Source organism: Labrus bergylta, chromosome 7 (genome assembly GCF_963930695.1).
Source record: "Labrus bergylta chromosome 7, fLabBer1.1, whole genome shotgun sequence".
Classification (NCBI taxonomy): domain Eukaryota; kingdom Metazoa; phylum Chordata; class Actinopteri; order Labriformes; family Labridae; genus Labrus; species Labrus bergylta.
Genome location: NC_089201.1, coordinates 20,718,948 through 20,733,944, shown reverse-complemented (window position 1 = coordinate 20,733,944; position 14,997 = coordinate 20,718,948). Strand labels below are relative to the sequence as shown.

Sequence of the window (14,997 nt, the reverse complement as noted above, 5' to 3'; positions counted from 1 at the left end):
TTTACAAAAGGACATACAAAGAAACTTGAAACTTGAAATCATTGACATAGATTTTGTGTTCGTAATTATAATACAAGAGACTTAAAATATTGTGAATCAATAAGAAAAAGCTTAAAAGAGGAAGTTGAGCTCAGAACTTTGGCCTTGTGAATTTGACATTTTGATAATAAAAGTTTCTTTACACACAGTTTCTTTATCATTAAATGTGAAATAAGTGCAATTTTTTTTATTTTTTTTATTTTTTAATCTCCAATGGTAAATCGCATGTTTTGTTTTGGGCCCACTTCTCAGAGCATTGAGTCAGCCGTCTGATGACGTCACCCCGTAGGCTACTTCCTTGCACCTTGCAAGGAGGTAGCCTACCCGCCCATACGGGATTACGCACCTTTGACCTCCAGCACTGTCAAACAGCCTAAGCTGCTCACAGAGATGCCAGAGCGTCCAAATCCACCAGCAGCAACCGGTTAGTCACATGACCAGCGTACAGAACTGCCTGTCTCTGTGTGTGTGTGTGTGTGTGTGTGTGTACGTGTGTGTACGTGTGTGTGTGTGTGCTGCTTTTATTTCCGCGTTCACCGAGGGAGAGAAGAGCTGAGCTGAATGAGTTTTCACGGCCGCCCTGTGTCTGCACATTTGACGCCGAGAAGCTGCGTCGCCGTGCGGGAGGAAACTCACACAATCGCATCGCCGCTGCAGGACCATGCTCACGCGGGTGAAATCGGCGGTGGCCAATTTTATGGGAGGTGTGATGGCTGGTGGATCCAACGGGGACCATCCCGGCGGCTCGGATCTGCCGCTGAGGTACCCGTACAGCAGACCGGAGTTCCTGGGACTGTCGCCCGACGAGGTCGAGTGCTCGGCGGATCACATCGCGAGACCGATCCTCATCCTGAAGGAGACCAAGCGGCTGCCGTGGTCCACCGGCTACGCAGAGTGAGTAACCTGTATGCGCGTCCATCTTTTTCTTGCACAGTAGCATCCTTCCTGGACCAATGGTTCGCACTCACACATGAACAAAACGTGAATGCACCTGCCGCCTTTGTTCATTTTTATATGGAGGGATTTCATTGGCAACATTGGCTTTAAAAACATGTGCAGAAGCTGACATCGTCGTTATATTTTCCCATCAGTGACAGCCTGCGCTACAGTGTAAACATTACAGTGTAGAGGAGACCAGCTCCTCAGGACATAAACACGCCTCTACCAAGCAGATGAGGTCACAGTAATATAGTGTTTACGGCCATAGAAGAGCACATTATGATTGTGGAGTCATGGAAGTAAAAAATATCATAAAGTAGGTTAAAGTAAGGTCACAGTTGGTGCAGACTCTTTGCAAAAATAAATCCTGCTGATGCTATCTTTTGCTGGCAACATAAAACTGCACCCTCAAGGAAGGATTTTCAAAGCCCTAATATCTTTTATTGGTTTATACAGAGGAGGCGAGGCAGGAAGGCTCACGTCCTCACCTGTGTCACTTGTATATCGTGTTTGCATAGTCATATATTTTTCTTTAATGGATTGTTGTCTTACTGAAGCTGGTCAAACCTGACTTAATGCAGGTGAGGTATAATTTGCAGCAAGCAGGAAGCAAGTCATCCTCCTCCTCCTGTATCGCATTGTTGATGTCACTTATCTGATGTTTGGGATGCACAGGATCCATTTTGGCTCCCTGAGTCACGGCGACACATCATGAGCTGCAGTTTCTACAGCAGCATGAAAAGCTGAAGTTTGCTAAAATCACAGCTTGACAAAAACTATGGAAGTATTAGAAAATGCACAAGTAGGGAAATATTATGTCGTGTTTCTAATGGCAGATAACAGGAGCTGGAGTTGTGAAGACTTAATTCGCGTGCGGGATGTAACGAGTCACTCAACTCACGATACGATTCACGATACTGTGTTCACGATATGATTCTCTCACGATTTGTTTTACAAAATGAGACTGTAGACAAATGATGACTGAAAAAGATTCCTTGCTTGTCAGTGTGGTTTGGCCTTTTAATGTTTTTTTTTGTTTTTTTCTCAACAAGGGGAGGTGATTGGTGCTTCTCGTTGTGGTGTGATTAAATGCTGCATCATGTTGATCATGCTATTTGTGTCGTTCCCCGTCTTCTTGTAATATTTGCACACAGTTCTTATCTTGTCTGTTATCTTCTCACCTCTTTCACTTTCTGTCTCGGGGAAGCCAAAATGCTTCCGCACCTCCGATTTTAAAAGACCGCGGTGCGTCCTCAATTTCAAACTCTTGCTCTACAGCTGCTGACACTCACAATATTATTGCCATTCATTTTTCAGAGGACCGATCGATGTGAATCTTGACTCCTTTGAATCGATTTATCGCGATTTTACGATTAATCTTTACATCCCTACGTGCAGTTGTAAGAGCAGCATATTGTTCCACTGCCCAGGCTATAAAAAAAAAAAACCCTGCACTGCACTAAACAAGTTCATATTTTATTTGATGGCGCTTTTAAAGATCGAGATGTACTTTATTGATCTGAAAGTGGAAAATGATGGTGTTCCAGCAGCTACAGATTATCTAAGCATATCATAGTAGACCGACTAGAGTGAACACAGTATTGATATACTTTTACACTAGAAAAATAGACTTTAAAAAACAAATTTATACCCACCAATAATACAATAAAGAACAATGTATGAACACACTATGCAGGGAGGTCGATTGAGATGTTAACGTGAAAATGCACGTTTACCTTTCAGGACAGGACTTCACTCATAACTGAAGAGGTCAAAGAGCGCGTCACTGCAGTTCAGTGCCCTGAATTCACAAGTGAAAAAAGAGCAGTTAGTTTGTTCTGTGTTGTCCTTCTTTACATTAAGTCTTTATCTCCTCTCAGTGATGGGCTGGAATGATAGAGTACTTATTTCCTGCAGCTTAATTGTTTAATCGGTGATGTCATGAAGACACTCAGTGAGAGCGCTATCTGCAGAAACTTCCCCTCGTCCCTGTGCATCTAATGTTTTTAACTTCAGCATTTCTCCCGTTAACCCCCCCCCCCCCCCCCTTGATGTGCAAGTGCTAAGTTGTCATGTTAGGTCAGTCAGCACTTCATCACAACACTTCAGCAGCCCAGTCTCACACCCTTAGGCAAGTGTTCCTTTTTTTCCAGGAACTAGACGGGACAAGGTTACATTTCGTGGGCAAAGAGCAAGATGAGCACTGCTGCGACACACATCAATTTAATCGACTCCTAAAATGTTATAAAACAGGGTAAGAGACATGATACACAGTTTTCCCAGATATTAAGTGAGTGTCATTCTACTGCTTGTTTAATTTGACCATCATCCCATATTTAAGACGCGATTTTAAAAAAAAAAAAAAAAAAAAAAAAGAAGAAGAAAATAGCAGATTCCCACAATCCATATTCTTTTATCAGAGAAAATGAATGTGGCAATGTTGTTCCAACCATTTTCCTCCTCTTTACTTGTTCCAATTCCGACAGTATCCCTCTGGTAATAGTAGGATTTGATAAAAAATGCACATCATTGGTGGAAAAACACTGATTTCAGGCTAGAGCTGCACTGTTCTTACTTATTATAGCTACACCATAACTCTCCTGAAACCTGTTGATTCTTTGGGGGCAGTGGATTATTAATAATTGCCTCTGATTGCTGCATTGACCGACATCCTCACCGATAATCTATTCCATATTTTAGGCAGTTTCAGAGGCCCATACAGATACTTGTACTAGTATGAATCCAGGTCTACAATTGTTTCTTGCTCCTATATACTTAAAAACATTGCAGATTTATTTTCTGTGGACCGTGTAAGTGATCGTGGTCTCGACGTCTTCAGTGTTAAGAGATCTTCATGGTTCCTGCTTGCCTTCTATACAATGAGGAAATCCCGTGAACATTTTTTTTTTTTACACACTCTCCTCTCTCTTTCTTCATGCTAATCTCTCATGACCAATTTTTAATCTGAAAATGGAAAAGAAAGAAAGAAGCATGAGAAACCATCCCCCCTCATATGTACGATAGTGGTTGCATGAGAGTAAGCTGAAATAATAATCACTTGAAATGGAACTTATTTTACTGAGGTTTCTGTGTCAACTCAGAAAAAAAGGAGTGAAGTTTCAGCCAGGATTTTCTTTGTGGTTGTGTGTGTGTGCGTGTGTGTGTGTGTGTGTGTGTGTGTGTGTGTGTGTCTGCCCATATGCGGCAGCTTGGCAGAGCATCAGCCAGGACTGAGCCAAACTGTGGATTTGTCAGCAGCTGGCCGACCAGCAGGCCCGTGTTGTAGTGAAATCTCGCAGTGTGTGAGCAGAGAAAACCTGAGCACATGTGAGATGATGTGATCCATACAGAGCCACAGGGGGGTCACACAGGGGGTCACATACTAATGACATCAGGTCTCTTTAATATAAAGTCTTGATCGGAAGTTGTGATGGTTACAGATCCACATTGTAGCAGCAGTATGAACTTTGTAAACAAACATGTGCCTGCTAGCTAAAGCTCCTGTTAGCATTTAGCTCCAAACAGATCTGTGCCTAAAACGCCAGCTTCATATCCCGGAATAATCCTGGTTTTGAGCTGCCAGCTTGTAAATATTTTGTTCAGCTGTGGAAACATTTGAAGATTTTACTGAAGTGACCGATAACGTCATAACTTACCCCGCACATCAGTCAGTATTATGCTCGATGTAATTACACTGAAATTCAGTAGATGTGCTGTTATAATGTCAGTGTGCATGTTTTATTCTCGCACAACCCACACTGTCATCAATCAACCTCGATGATGTTAATGCTTGAAAGTCATAACTTGATATTTTTCTTCTTCTTGTTTTTTTTACCAACCATTACATACACCATCAACAGCATGAGCACAGTCTAGCAGATGCCCCTGCTGTAAGCATAATATACATCACGATGGTCTGAATAATTGAAGAATATAAAATAGAAAGGTGATAAAGTGCAGGATTGATCACTCTAAGTCAGTTTCAGTTTCACCTCTTATCATTCTTCACGTCTTAATTTCTTTTCACTTCTGTCCGACACGATCGCTGTCTTTTTCTTTTTCCTCTTCTTCGAGTCTGCCATCAACTTCTCTTTTGGCCAATTCAAATCTGTTCGTCTTTCCTTTATGTTATGAATGAAATGGTGACGAATTAGCTGGGAAATCTGTTAGGAGAGCAATATATTTTGTTAATTCCAATATGCGATTAGCTACCAGTGATTCAATAATTGTATCACGAGTCAGGACGACGGTATATCACCTTACTGATATTTTGTCCCGCTGCTATTTGCTGCCGACTCTTAGTTTTGTATTTATTGTTTTTTTCTAGTAAAATGTTTTTTTTCATATGGCTGGCTTTTAGGAGTACAAAACTAAACTTTAATGTGGTTGTTTTTCTTGAAAGAGAAGATAAGGGTTTTGAAGGGCAGCCATGCCAATATTGACAAATCTTCCGTAGTGGAATGTAAAATCAAAGTTCAGGATCCCACAGGATGACAAGCTCGTGCCTCCTTCCCTCTACGCTCTGTTTTTTTTTTTCTCTCCTCTTCATACCCCTGCCTGTCTGTGAGGCCTTCCTTTGCCTGCTGAGGTTATTCTAGGTTATTGTGTTTCACATACATAGCTGTGGAGAGAGGACGATCAGTTCTGCTTTACGTGGAGGATTGTGATGAACTGGCTCAGAGTGCGTGCATAGCTTGTCAGGTCCACTGAGCGTGATCATTTGAATGGATCACTGACGATTGCTCACTCTTAACTTGGGTGACCCTTTCCTCTTCAGCACACTTCTCAGGCGTCACTTTTGCAGACAGGCTGGATTTACTGCTCCTTTTCTTCCAGTTGTTTTCCCCCCTCATCATGCATGCACACCAGCACAGTCCCCTAATGCTTCTCCCCTATGAGGGTGAAGCTCACAGAGCCGCAGCTTTGGAGGGGTCGACCTTGCTGTGACATGGATACAAAGAGCATGTAATACATTAAACAGAGCAACTCTGCAATAAATGCTACCTCTTATTTATTGACGAGGTCATAGATGTTGGTATAAGTTAACGAACTAAATTAATAAACATCGCGAAAGTCTGAATTTATTGGAATAAATCACAAATTTTAAATGTCATGCCATGCAGGCCTTTTAACCAGGTAATTAACCCATTGAGATCAAGCTCTCTTTCACAAGGGTGAAATGAGGACGCTCATCCAAGTGCTTGTCGCTGTTGGAGGTGACACTAATATTTGGGAATTATCACATAATACTAAAAATGTTCTCACTCCTCGTCTCTTTTTTTTTTTAATGCAATTCTTTGTTGAAGTCAAATTAGAAAAGTGATCAGTTAATCAAAGACTACTAAATAGAATTTGAAGATTACCTTTGGTTGGAGTTCAAAGACTGATTTAAACAGAGATCTCACAACAGAATCATAATGAAGCTAGTCTACAAGGCCACCATGCTTCTATTGCAAGAAAAAGGGAAACGTCTGCACGCTGTTCAGCTCCCAATGAGCAACTTAATTAAGGGCAACCTTTCCATCCAAAGGATCTTCTTCAGGCCCTTTGGATCGAAACGTGGCCCTTTAATATAGTTGCTCATAGGGAGCTGAACAGCGTGGGGACCTTTCCCGTTTTTCTGCAGTTTCTACCTTTTTTATTGTCCTGCACCTGTATAGCTTGGATGTGCCCACACTAGTCTTTTTTTCTCATCATGATTCTATTGTCATCATTTGGTTTGGACTGCTCGAGCTTGAGCTGCTGACATGTTGGCTTCAAGTTACTTTCTGAAAAGAGGACAGGAAATGTTCTTGCAAAGAGAGCTCATGTCGGTAAACACCTGGATGTGGTCATGAAAACCAATCAAGAAAGTGATAAAGCTAACTTACTTTCCAGTGGTAGAATTAGAAGTTGAAACCAACCGACTCTCTTTAAGAGTACCTGGAAGGTGAAGTTCAATTCAACTGCTCATCATCTTAGGCCTCCCTCCTCCTGCCTCAACTTGTTAGAACAGGAGAGTATTAGAATGAAGAGGGTAAAGAAGTTGTGACAAAGCTTTTTCCACCCACTCATTCAATCATACGATCACTCACTCGCCGACTCCCTAAACACACCCCTGCAACCTCAGCAGCAGTCCGATCAATGCTTAATCAATATGCGTGTCTGTAAAATAAACACCATTAGCACCGCAGCACTTAGTATGTTTGGTCTGCGGTTTGGCGGAGATTGACTTGAAGGTATTCTCATCTTGAATTCTTAAGGAAAGAGAACAAAGAGAAGTGGCAACACCTGGCCCAGTTGTTCAAAAGTATTACACCCAACATGTTGGATCAAATCTTAAGAATGGGCTGTTGAAAAGAAAAGATCTGAAATACGTAGATGAAATAGGTAAACCAGTTTTGTCTTTATGCGGGATAACTTTAATCCAAAACGCAGGATTATCTTGACCCTAGCAGAGGGGTCAAGATTTAAAATGGAATGTATTAACACAAATGTAATAAAAACCTTGAAGTAGTCAAGCAAAAACAACACACACGATGTTCATACTGTAGACATGTTCTGTGTTTTGCACTTTAATTCCTCTCTCAAATTGAAATTAGAGTTGTATGATAAAAATGAAAGGCTTACTATGAGACTTTCAGAGCAGATTTTCAGATTAAAACAATGCTCTCTTCAGACACGCCACCTTTATCCCTCAGCTCCCTCCTCTCCTTCTGTCTCCCCACCTGCCATGATCCTCCCATCCTGTTTCACTAGCAGGGCTCTGTGAGGCGAAGACCGAAGCAGACGTGTACCAATAAAGTTCTGAAAACAAGATTTTGCTATCAATTCACAATGTGCACCTCAGAGTTTATTCACTTCTAATATTTTTGTCTTTTTAGGCCATTAAAAAGTATTTCCTTTGGTTTGGAAAGTCTGTTGGTTCTCCTTCAGTTGCACACTTGCGTCGACACTCAGTTTTAATGTTTCTAGTCACAGCTTCCCTGAATGGGCAGGGCCATCGCTCTTCCCACTCATGGTGGCAATGCTGATGACAAAAGGAGGGTGGATTCACTCGACAAAAAACAAAAAATCAACCATGTTTGATCCTCTGAGTGTCAAATAGACAAACTGAAGGAAGCACGTCCTGTCCAATGTGAACACAGACCCAAAAACAACAAATCACGAGGGAGTTTAACTTCACTCTTTTTTAGGAAGTCATTACTACACAATATAATTACACATGGTATATTTGATTTGACATTTTAAAGAACCCTCTATTTGTCTGTATAAAATATTTAATTCAATGAAATTTGAGGAATTTTCATTTTCTGTGGACAAAGTATGTAGTACTATGTAGTCTGAATCAGAATAGTATTTAGGAATTCAGTCTAATGAATTAAGCATCGATCATTAAATATCTCTATAGTTAAAGAAGTGCACAACAAAATGCCATGAATAAGTGTGTTGTCCTTTAACTTTCATCGTACATCTGGATTTCTTTTTTTATTTTTTTTTATTTTTTTTTTTACTGTCTAGCAGTAAAATCAAAGTAGTGTCAGACTCGGCTGTAGAGAGGATGTTCATGAGCTGAACTATCCACAAACAATGCCTCCCAGTGCTCTTATCCATCACATGATGCAGCACATGTTCTTGTGTTTTTTTCTGCTACATAACTGAAACGATTTATGTTGTTTCTGCCTCAGAGGGACGCGTTGTGTTAAAGTGCAAGCTTCATGTGTAGCATCACCATGAGCCCCCGCTGCTACATCATGTGCTTCACACTGCAGCGATCACACCTTAGATAAACTTTACAACGGAAACTCTGATGCGGCAACATAAAGGAGCATGAAACCAAATAGAAGTCATGTTGAATTATATAAGCAATTACTCTGTTATATTTGCTAAAAAAATAGCTGTTGAGTTTATGAATTGTTGTGAAATATATTTAAAAAAGCCAAAAAGATATTTTTGGGGCAGCATATTCAGTCTGTAGGGACTTCCATACTGTAGGGACTTAGATTAGGAACCTCCAGTTCCTAATCTAAGTCCCTACAGTATGGAAGTTGGTCTGGTTGCTGGAGAGGTCACTTTCCAAGTACTGCTGAGATACCCTTGAGCAAGGCACCGAACACCCAACAGCTCTGGTGTGCTCCCGGAGTAGCAATTAATAAAGAATTTAAAAAAAAAAAAGGCCAAATACAAGTTGTTGTTTTTTTCCATCCAAAAGTGAGAGCTAGTAAAATTACAGACAAGTTAAAAGAAAGAAAAGTGCAGCGAACTTGCATATTTCAATAACATGTAAACAGTTTTCAGTCCGGATAAATGACTTTTTTTTTTTCTTTTAATATCAAAATTGCTGTCTCTTTTAAAACAACCAAACGTTTAGTTAACTTTTTTTTTTTTTTCACAGTTTTTGTTCTGCATTTTTATTATCTACCATCGAAAGAAGTAGGAAAGTTTTTTCCTAATCTAATATTTAATATTTTAAAGGCTTTATATGCAATTTTTCACACTTAAATATAATAGAAATCAAGTATATCCTCTGAAAATAACTCTGAGTGATGACTGTCTACAATGGGTGTAACACCCGAGTCCCACTGTCTGTGATGTTTTCAGAGTTTTCAGAGTCATATCTTCAGTTTGTTTATATCGCCGGGACGGCCGGCTGACTCCTCCCCTCGCGAATAAAAGTTGTTTAATTGAGGGACTAGAGAGAAGAAGAATAACATACTGTACTCACTGTTTAACTGTGTTTCTAGATCACGCTAATTTCGGGTAAATTTACATGCAGTGTGAAGATACGAGCATAATAAAGATCGCTAGCATTAGCATGCTAACACACAATGCACCGCAAGTTGTTTTGGTTTCATGCTGGTGCTCAAGGGCGACATCTGCTGGATCAAAAAATTGCATATAAAGCCTTTAACCTTCTGAATGTGACCTGCTGGTGTCTGATTGGACCATTCAAGCAAAAAAACTTGAAACACTAACCCTTTCCTAGAGGAGCTGGACTGTCGGTTCCAACTCTGACGGGGTAATTAAGGTCACACCATTGTCTCAAATGTGAAGGAGTGAAACAGGGTAAGAGAATCCGACAGCCCTGCTCTCAAGACACTGCTCATGCCTTTGGGGGGGGGGGGGGGGGGGTAGGGTTTCTCTCCTTGTATCGGAGATGAAAGGCCTTGAAAGCTCTACTGTTGTCAATCGTGTGATCTTAAGGATTCCAGTGAACGTTGCTCAGACAGGCATGATGGTGCATGAAGTTTGTGGTCTTCATTCTTCATGACAAGTTAGGGAAAGGGAATAAAGACACAACAACTGCAATGACATAATCCCTAATACTCTCTGCCTTCTTTTGTACCATCATTTCATTGACCAAGTTCAAAAAGAAGACTTTACTTTGCTGGTTCTTGAAAAATGTGACTTGACCAATATGTACATGGTCACTTTACAACTTATGTACACGTTATTAGTCTGATCGCTCTTTTCTGTAACACATGCAAATGTTCAGTATTAGTCGTAAACGTGTTGCCCCATACCTCGATGCAAAAACTGAAAAGATGGAACAATAGGCATATAATACAAAATATGCATGCTCTTCTTCTAGTCTTTTTACTGCTTCAACACTTGAATTCCCCTTCTGGAGATCAATAAATGATTATCTTATCTTAAATATCCTTAAATTAAATGATATTGAATCCAATCAAATCGGGAATTGAATCAAATTGGGATCCTATGAATCAGAATGGAATTGATTCAGGCAACCAGTAGTACACGACCAGCCCTACATAGTTATAAAACATCACTTTACTATAAGTATGAAAGTTCATTCCTATAAAATAATAGTGCTGTAGAAAGATTTTAGCTAATGTGTATTGATGTGTTGCTTTGGAGATATCTGTTGTTGTGGTTCAGCTGTTGTTGTAGTGAAGCTTACTCATCTTTTTCATGGATTAATAGTGTATCATTTGTTCCATTGTGGTGGAACTTGAAGTTGCTCTGTCGTGGTTATGGTGTGTAGTGGTTTTAAAGTGTTGTCCTCTTAGCCAGTAGCCCCATATTGTTTTAGTGTCATTTGTGAATTTCACTGTGCGTGAATTGAATGCTGTATTAAAGTGGTTGTGTATTGTTGTGTAGACGTTTTTATGTTTTATTACTGAACAGAGGTCTCTTGTCTCCTGCTGGACGGGACTACATTTAGCTCATAGCTAACTCTGGTGCAGCTGTTGTCAAAATAAACAACATAAATAAAAAAAGGTTCCACTTCTTTTTGTCAGAGCTTGAACTGTATGTCATGTTGTTCTTGACAGAGATGAGTGAGCTTGGTGAGGCGTTAGTGAAAGGGGTCCAGCTAACAAAGTAGTTACATAATAAATCGATTGACTGATTGATTTTTAAATGTTATATAATGTCACAAATTCTGAGACCACAGTGTGCTGTTCTGTCCAGAATCCAGAATCCAAAGATGCTATAATTTATCATTTATATAAAACAAGAAAAACTGCAAAAAAGAAGTACCTCTTTTATTATTGACATTGTCAGTGTTGTGCTTTCTCTAGTGTAAGCTGTTAATTGAGTTTATAAACTATAATATTACAAAGTTAGTGCCTCTCTGAGCTCTTTACTTGTGAAGGTAAAACACAAAGATAATAATAGTGCAGAGTCCCTGTGCACTGTGTGCAGGCAGGGAGTGTTTCCTTTAAACCTCTCTCATTGACACACTACAGGGAGTGTGCTATTTTTAGTTTTTATGATAGGGAAGTGGTAAAAAAGCCCATTGTGTAAGACCCCAATTCGAATCAACCTTTCTTAGAGAGGGTCTGCTCAGATTAATATCCTGTCAGTTTTACAGCCGCCTGTGTTTACTTAGCTGGAGACAGCAGATCCCTGCTCTGCATGTTCATCCTCATGTCCAATTAGGATGAATGAAACCGGATCCTCCACAGGGAAGTGATCTCAACTGCCTCTAATGATCAACATGGAGACATATATGGTCTCAATTATTTTATATGATGAGAACTATTCTGGAAAGGTCTCGACGCGTACAAAATAAACATGTCCAAAATGAAATGACTTTGTGAAGTTCCCATTTATTGTAAAAAAAAATGAAGTAGACAAACCGTGATGATGATTTGATGACTTCTTGTTGCTGAGATTGTAAGTGTTTGTTGTCGTTGATTTACGTTATGTTACATTACCCTGTGTTACGTTAAGAACCGTTTGTTCCCACCACCTATGCCACCATTTCCTGTTCCACCTCAGTTAACCCACATTATCAATTATCCCCACCTAGTGTCCAAATTAAGTAAAGAATTAAGCATATAAACCAAACCCATTCAAATACAATACATAATTACACACACAGAGTAGATTGGCTCCTACGATAGCTTTAGAGAAAGCGTAAAGACACTTACTATGGGTTATGGTCTGCTGTCAACAGAACAGGCGTGCATGCTGGGAGATTTCTGCAACGAACACTTTCCACTAAACTGGTAACTTAATCAAAATGGTAATAAGCTTCATTCATTGGGCACTTCCAATAATGCAAGAACCAAAAATGCTTCACAACAGGATTCATCAGGTTCATAAATTCATAAAGGATATAAAATATAATGAAAAGGATCAGGAAAAGCTGTCTTATAAAAGTACGTTTAAGTAGGGACTTGAAAACGCTGACCTAACATCCCTTACAGTCTGTCCAAATGGAGAATACTTGTAGTTTTGTAAAACAGCGTCTGGTCGTCTATGACTCCAGCAGCAGCTCACAGCAGTAGGAGCAGTAGTGCACCATCTGCCAGGTGTTGCATAATGCAGTATTTATGTTTCTTTCTGCCCTTTGCCCTTCATGCCTCGTCTCAAATCGAAACGTGTACTTAAAGATTGTGTACGTGCCGACCTTATCCTACATTGCCTCACTCAGTCGTGGAAAGAAATGCTCTCATGAAGGGGCAGAAATGGAGTTTGGTGAGACATTTTAGTGCGGAGAATGTCGTGTGGATTAAAGGCCACAGCTACAGCTGAAATGTTAAAGAAGATATTGAAACTCCCTCAAACCTGCAGCTGTGTATGATCTTTCACCATCAATGTTCCAAGTAATTTTCCCTTTCTTTGTTGCGATGAATGCAGAGTCATGAATCACCTTCTGAAAGGTTAAATCAAAGACACAGCTGCTGCTGCTCAACTGCGTTTGTGTTCAAAGACCGGAGTGATTGAAATGATGTGAGTTAAGATGACAGACGATGTCTTCAAAATAGTTTCCCCCCTCAGATCCTTCAGGCTTTGTTGTGTGTTTGTGTGTATTTGTGTGTGCACGTGGGTTTTTTTGTATTGTATTTAACCTGATATTTTATAGATAAGGTACACGATCCCCTTTGTGAAGGAAACATGTACAAACAAAATGTTGTCCAAGTTGCTGAAAATATCATTTTTTTTAATCTTAGATGAAAGATGATGTCATAGTTAAAGTGAAGCACAGGTTTCATCCCCGTTCGTCTCTCTGTTATCTCCCCTTTGTTTCAGGGTGATTAATGCAGGAAAGAGTACATTAAACGAGGACCAGGCCTGCTGTGAGGTGCTGGTGGTCAAAAGGAGACCTGCAGGAAACTCCACACCCAACCGGACCCCCACGGACCGCAGGAGGTCTTCCCTGCCTAACGGAGACGGTCTGAACATCAGAGACTACCAGGTGGGTCAAACTTAAACTTCTGGTTCCTTAAATAGATATCCTTCTTTTTTTTCAATATTAGCTACTAGCATGACATCTTTCAAATTCATTTATGTTCCTGATCATATGATTTCTGGGTATATAAAAGTAAGAAACACTCTAGATTGTGAGGTGAAGTGGAAATTCACATAAAAAAAGACTCATTGCAAAAATGCAAAAGTCAAGTTTGATTACCAGGAAAAAAAGTTAATACGATTATTAGAGTAATTTCATCTGGATGTCAAATTTCAGTCCAACGACTGTAAATCAAATTGCCCCCGCAGCTTCTACACTGAGATGTTTATTCACTGATGAGATCCATGAAATGATCAGAGAGACTGTAGTGTCTCAGTTGACTTGCTGGTGGGACCTGCCGTCTCCTCTTCCTGTCCCATCAGCAGTTTACTGGGGCGTGCAACTCAGCGTCCTTTACACACCACTGCGGCCTTCAACAGCTCCTGACAGCCACTAAAACAGGCAGGCGAATAAGCGTCGGTTCACTGAGACGCACAAGGGGAGCCTGACCGATCAGTGATTTTAAAGACTGATAGTGATTTTAGTTTTTGAAGAGTTGACTTCGGAGGCAGCAGATAAGGTTTATTTTATTATTAAATGACAATTCAAAAATATCTCTTTGGAGGACCCATATCGACCTACTGTCCTTCCACAAGTACACAGTGTGGTGTATGAAAAACTACCCAGTATTTGCTTCCTCTTGGTATATTTGACCATCTTTTTAAAATTAAAGCTATATACTTCTTTATCTACAGGCTGGAAAATGATTTATCCCAGAAACAGTAATGTCTATCTCCTGTGTTTCACTTTGTCCTTTCTGATTGGACATGCACTCTCTGCTCTCTGCATCTCCAGATAGAACTCACTCATTTTATTTAATCTCCAAAGGCAATATGTATCTATTTTGAGTAATGCTGCTTCTACAATTTCCTCTCAGCCCACCAGTACTTTGCTCAGGTCCACCCAGAGCCTACAGCAAACTCAAGCAAGTACCTCATGACTCACTGCTGCAGTGATACCAAACCAATGAGAGTAGTGCTGAAGCCTGTCTAGTGTTCTTAGTTTGCTTCATAGGCTCCTGTTGTAGAAATCCACCTGGACTATATTTTTAGAAATCCAGACCTATAGTGTGTGTAGAGATAAATACGTGTTAGCAAATGATGTACACTCAGTGACCAGAAACATTTAGAACAAATGCTGCCACTGCACAGAAAGTCAGCCATCTTTTTTTATGTAACGTACGGTAGGAGGAGAAAAAGTACATCAATGCAATGTTTAGTTTGACATATTAACCATATCAACTAAAGAGAAGAAGAACATAAAGTATTATTTATCCA

The 14,997-nt window shown here is 40.1% G+C and overlaps 1 protein-coding gene across 1 annotated transcript in view; it reads left to right on the top strand.

The window, feature by feature from the left end:
- The first annotated feature begins 411 nt into the window (after positions 1-411).
- Positions 412-14,997, top strand: part of ppm1h (protein phosphatase, Mg2+/Mn2+ dependent, 1H) — a 39,193-nt gene continuing 24,607 nt past the window's right edge. The window contains exons 1-2 of the mRNA XM_020660651.3: positions 412-933; positions 13,462-13,627. Coding sequence (XP_020516307.2) covers positions 701-933; positions 13,462-13,627 — 399 coding nt within the window. The 5' untranslated portion in view covers positions 412-700. The remainder of the gene's footprint in view (positions 934-13,461; positions 13,628-14,997) is intronic.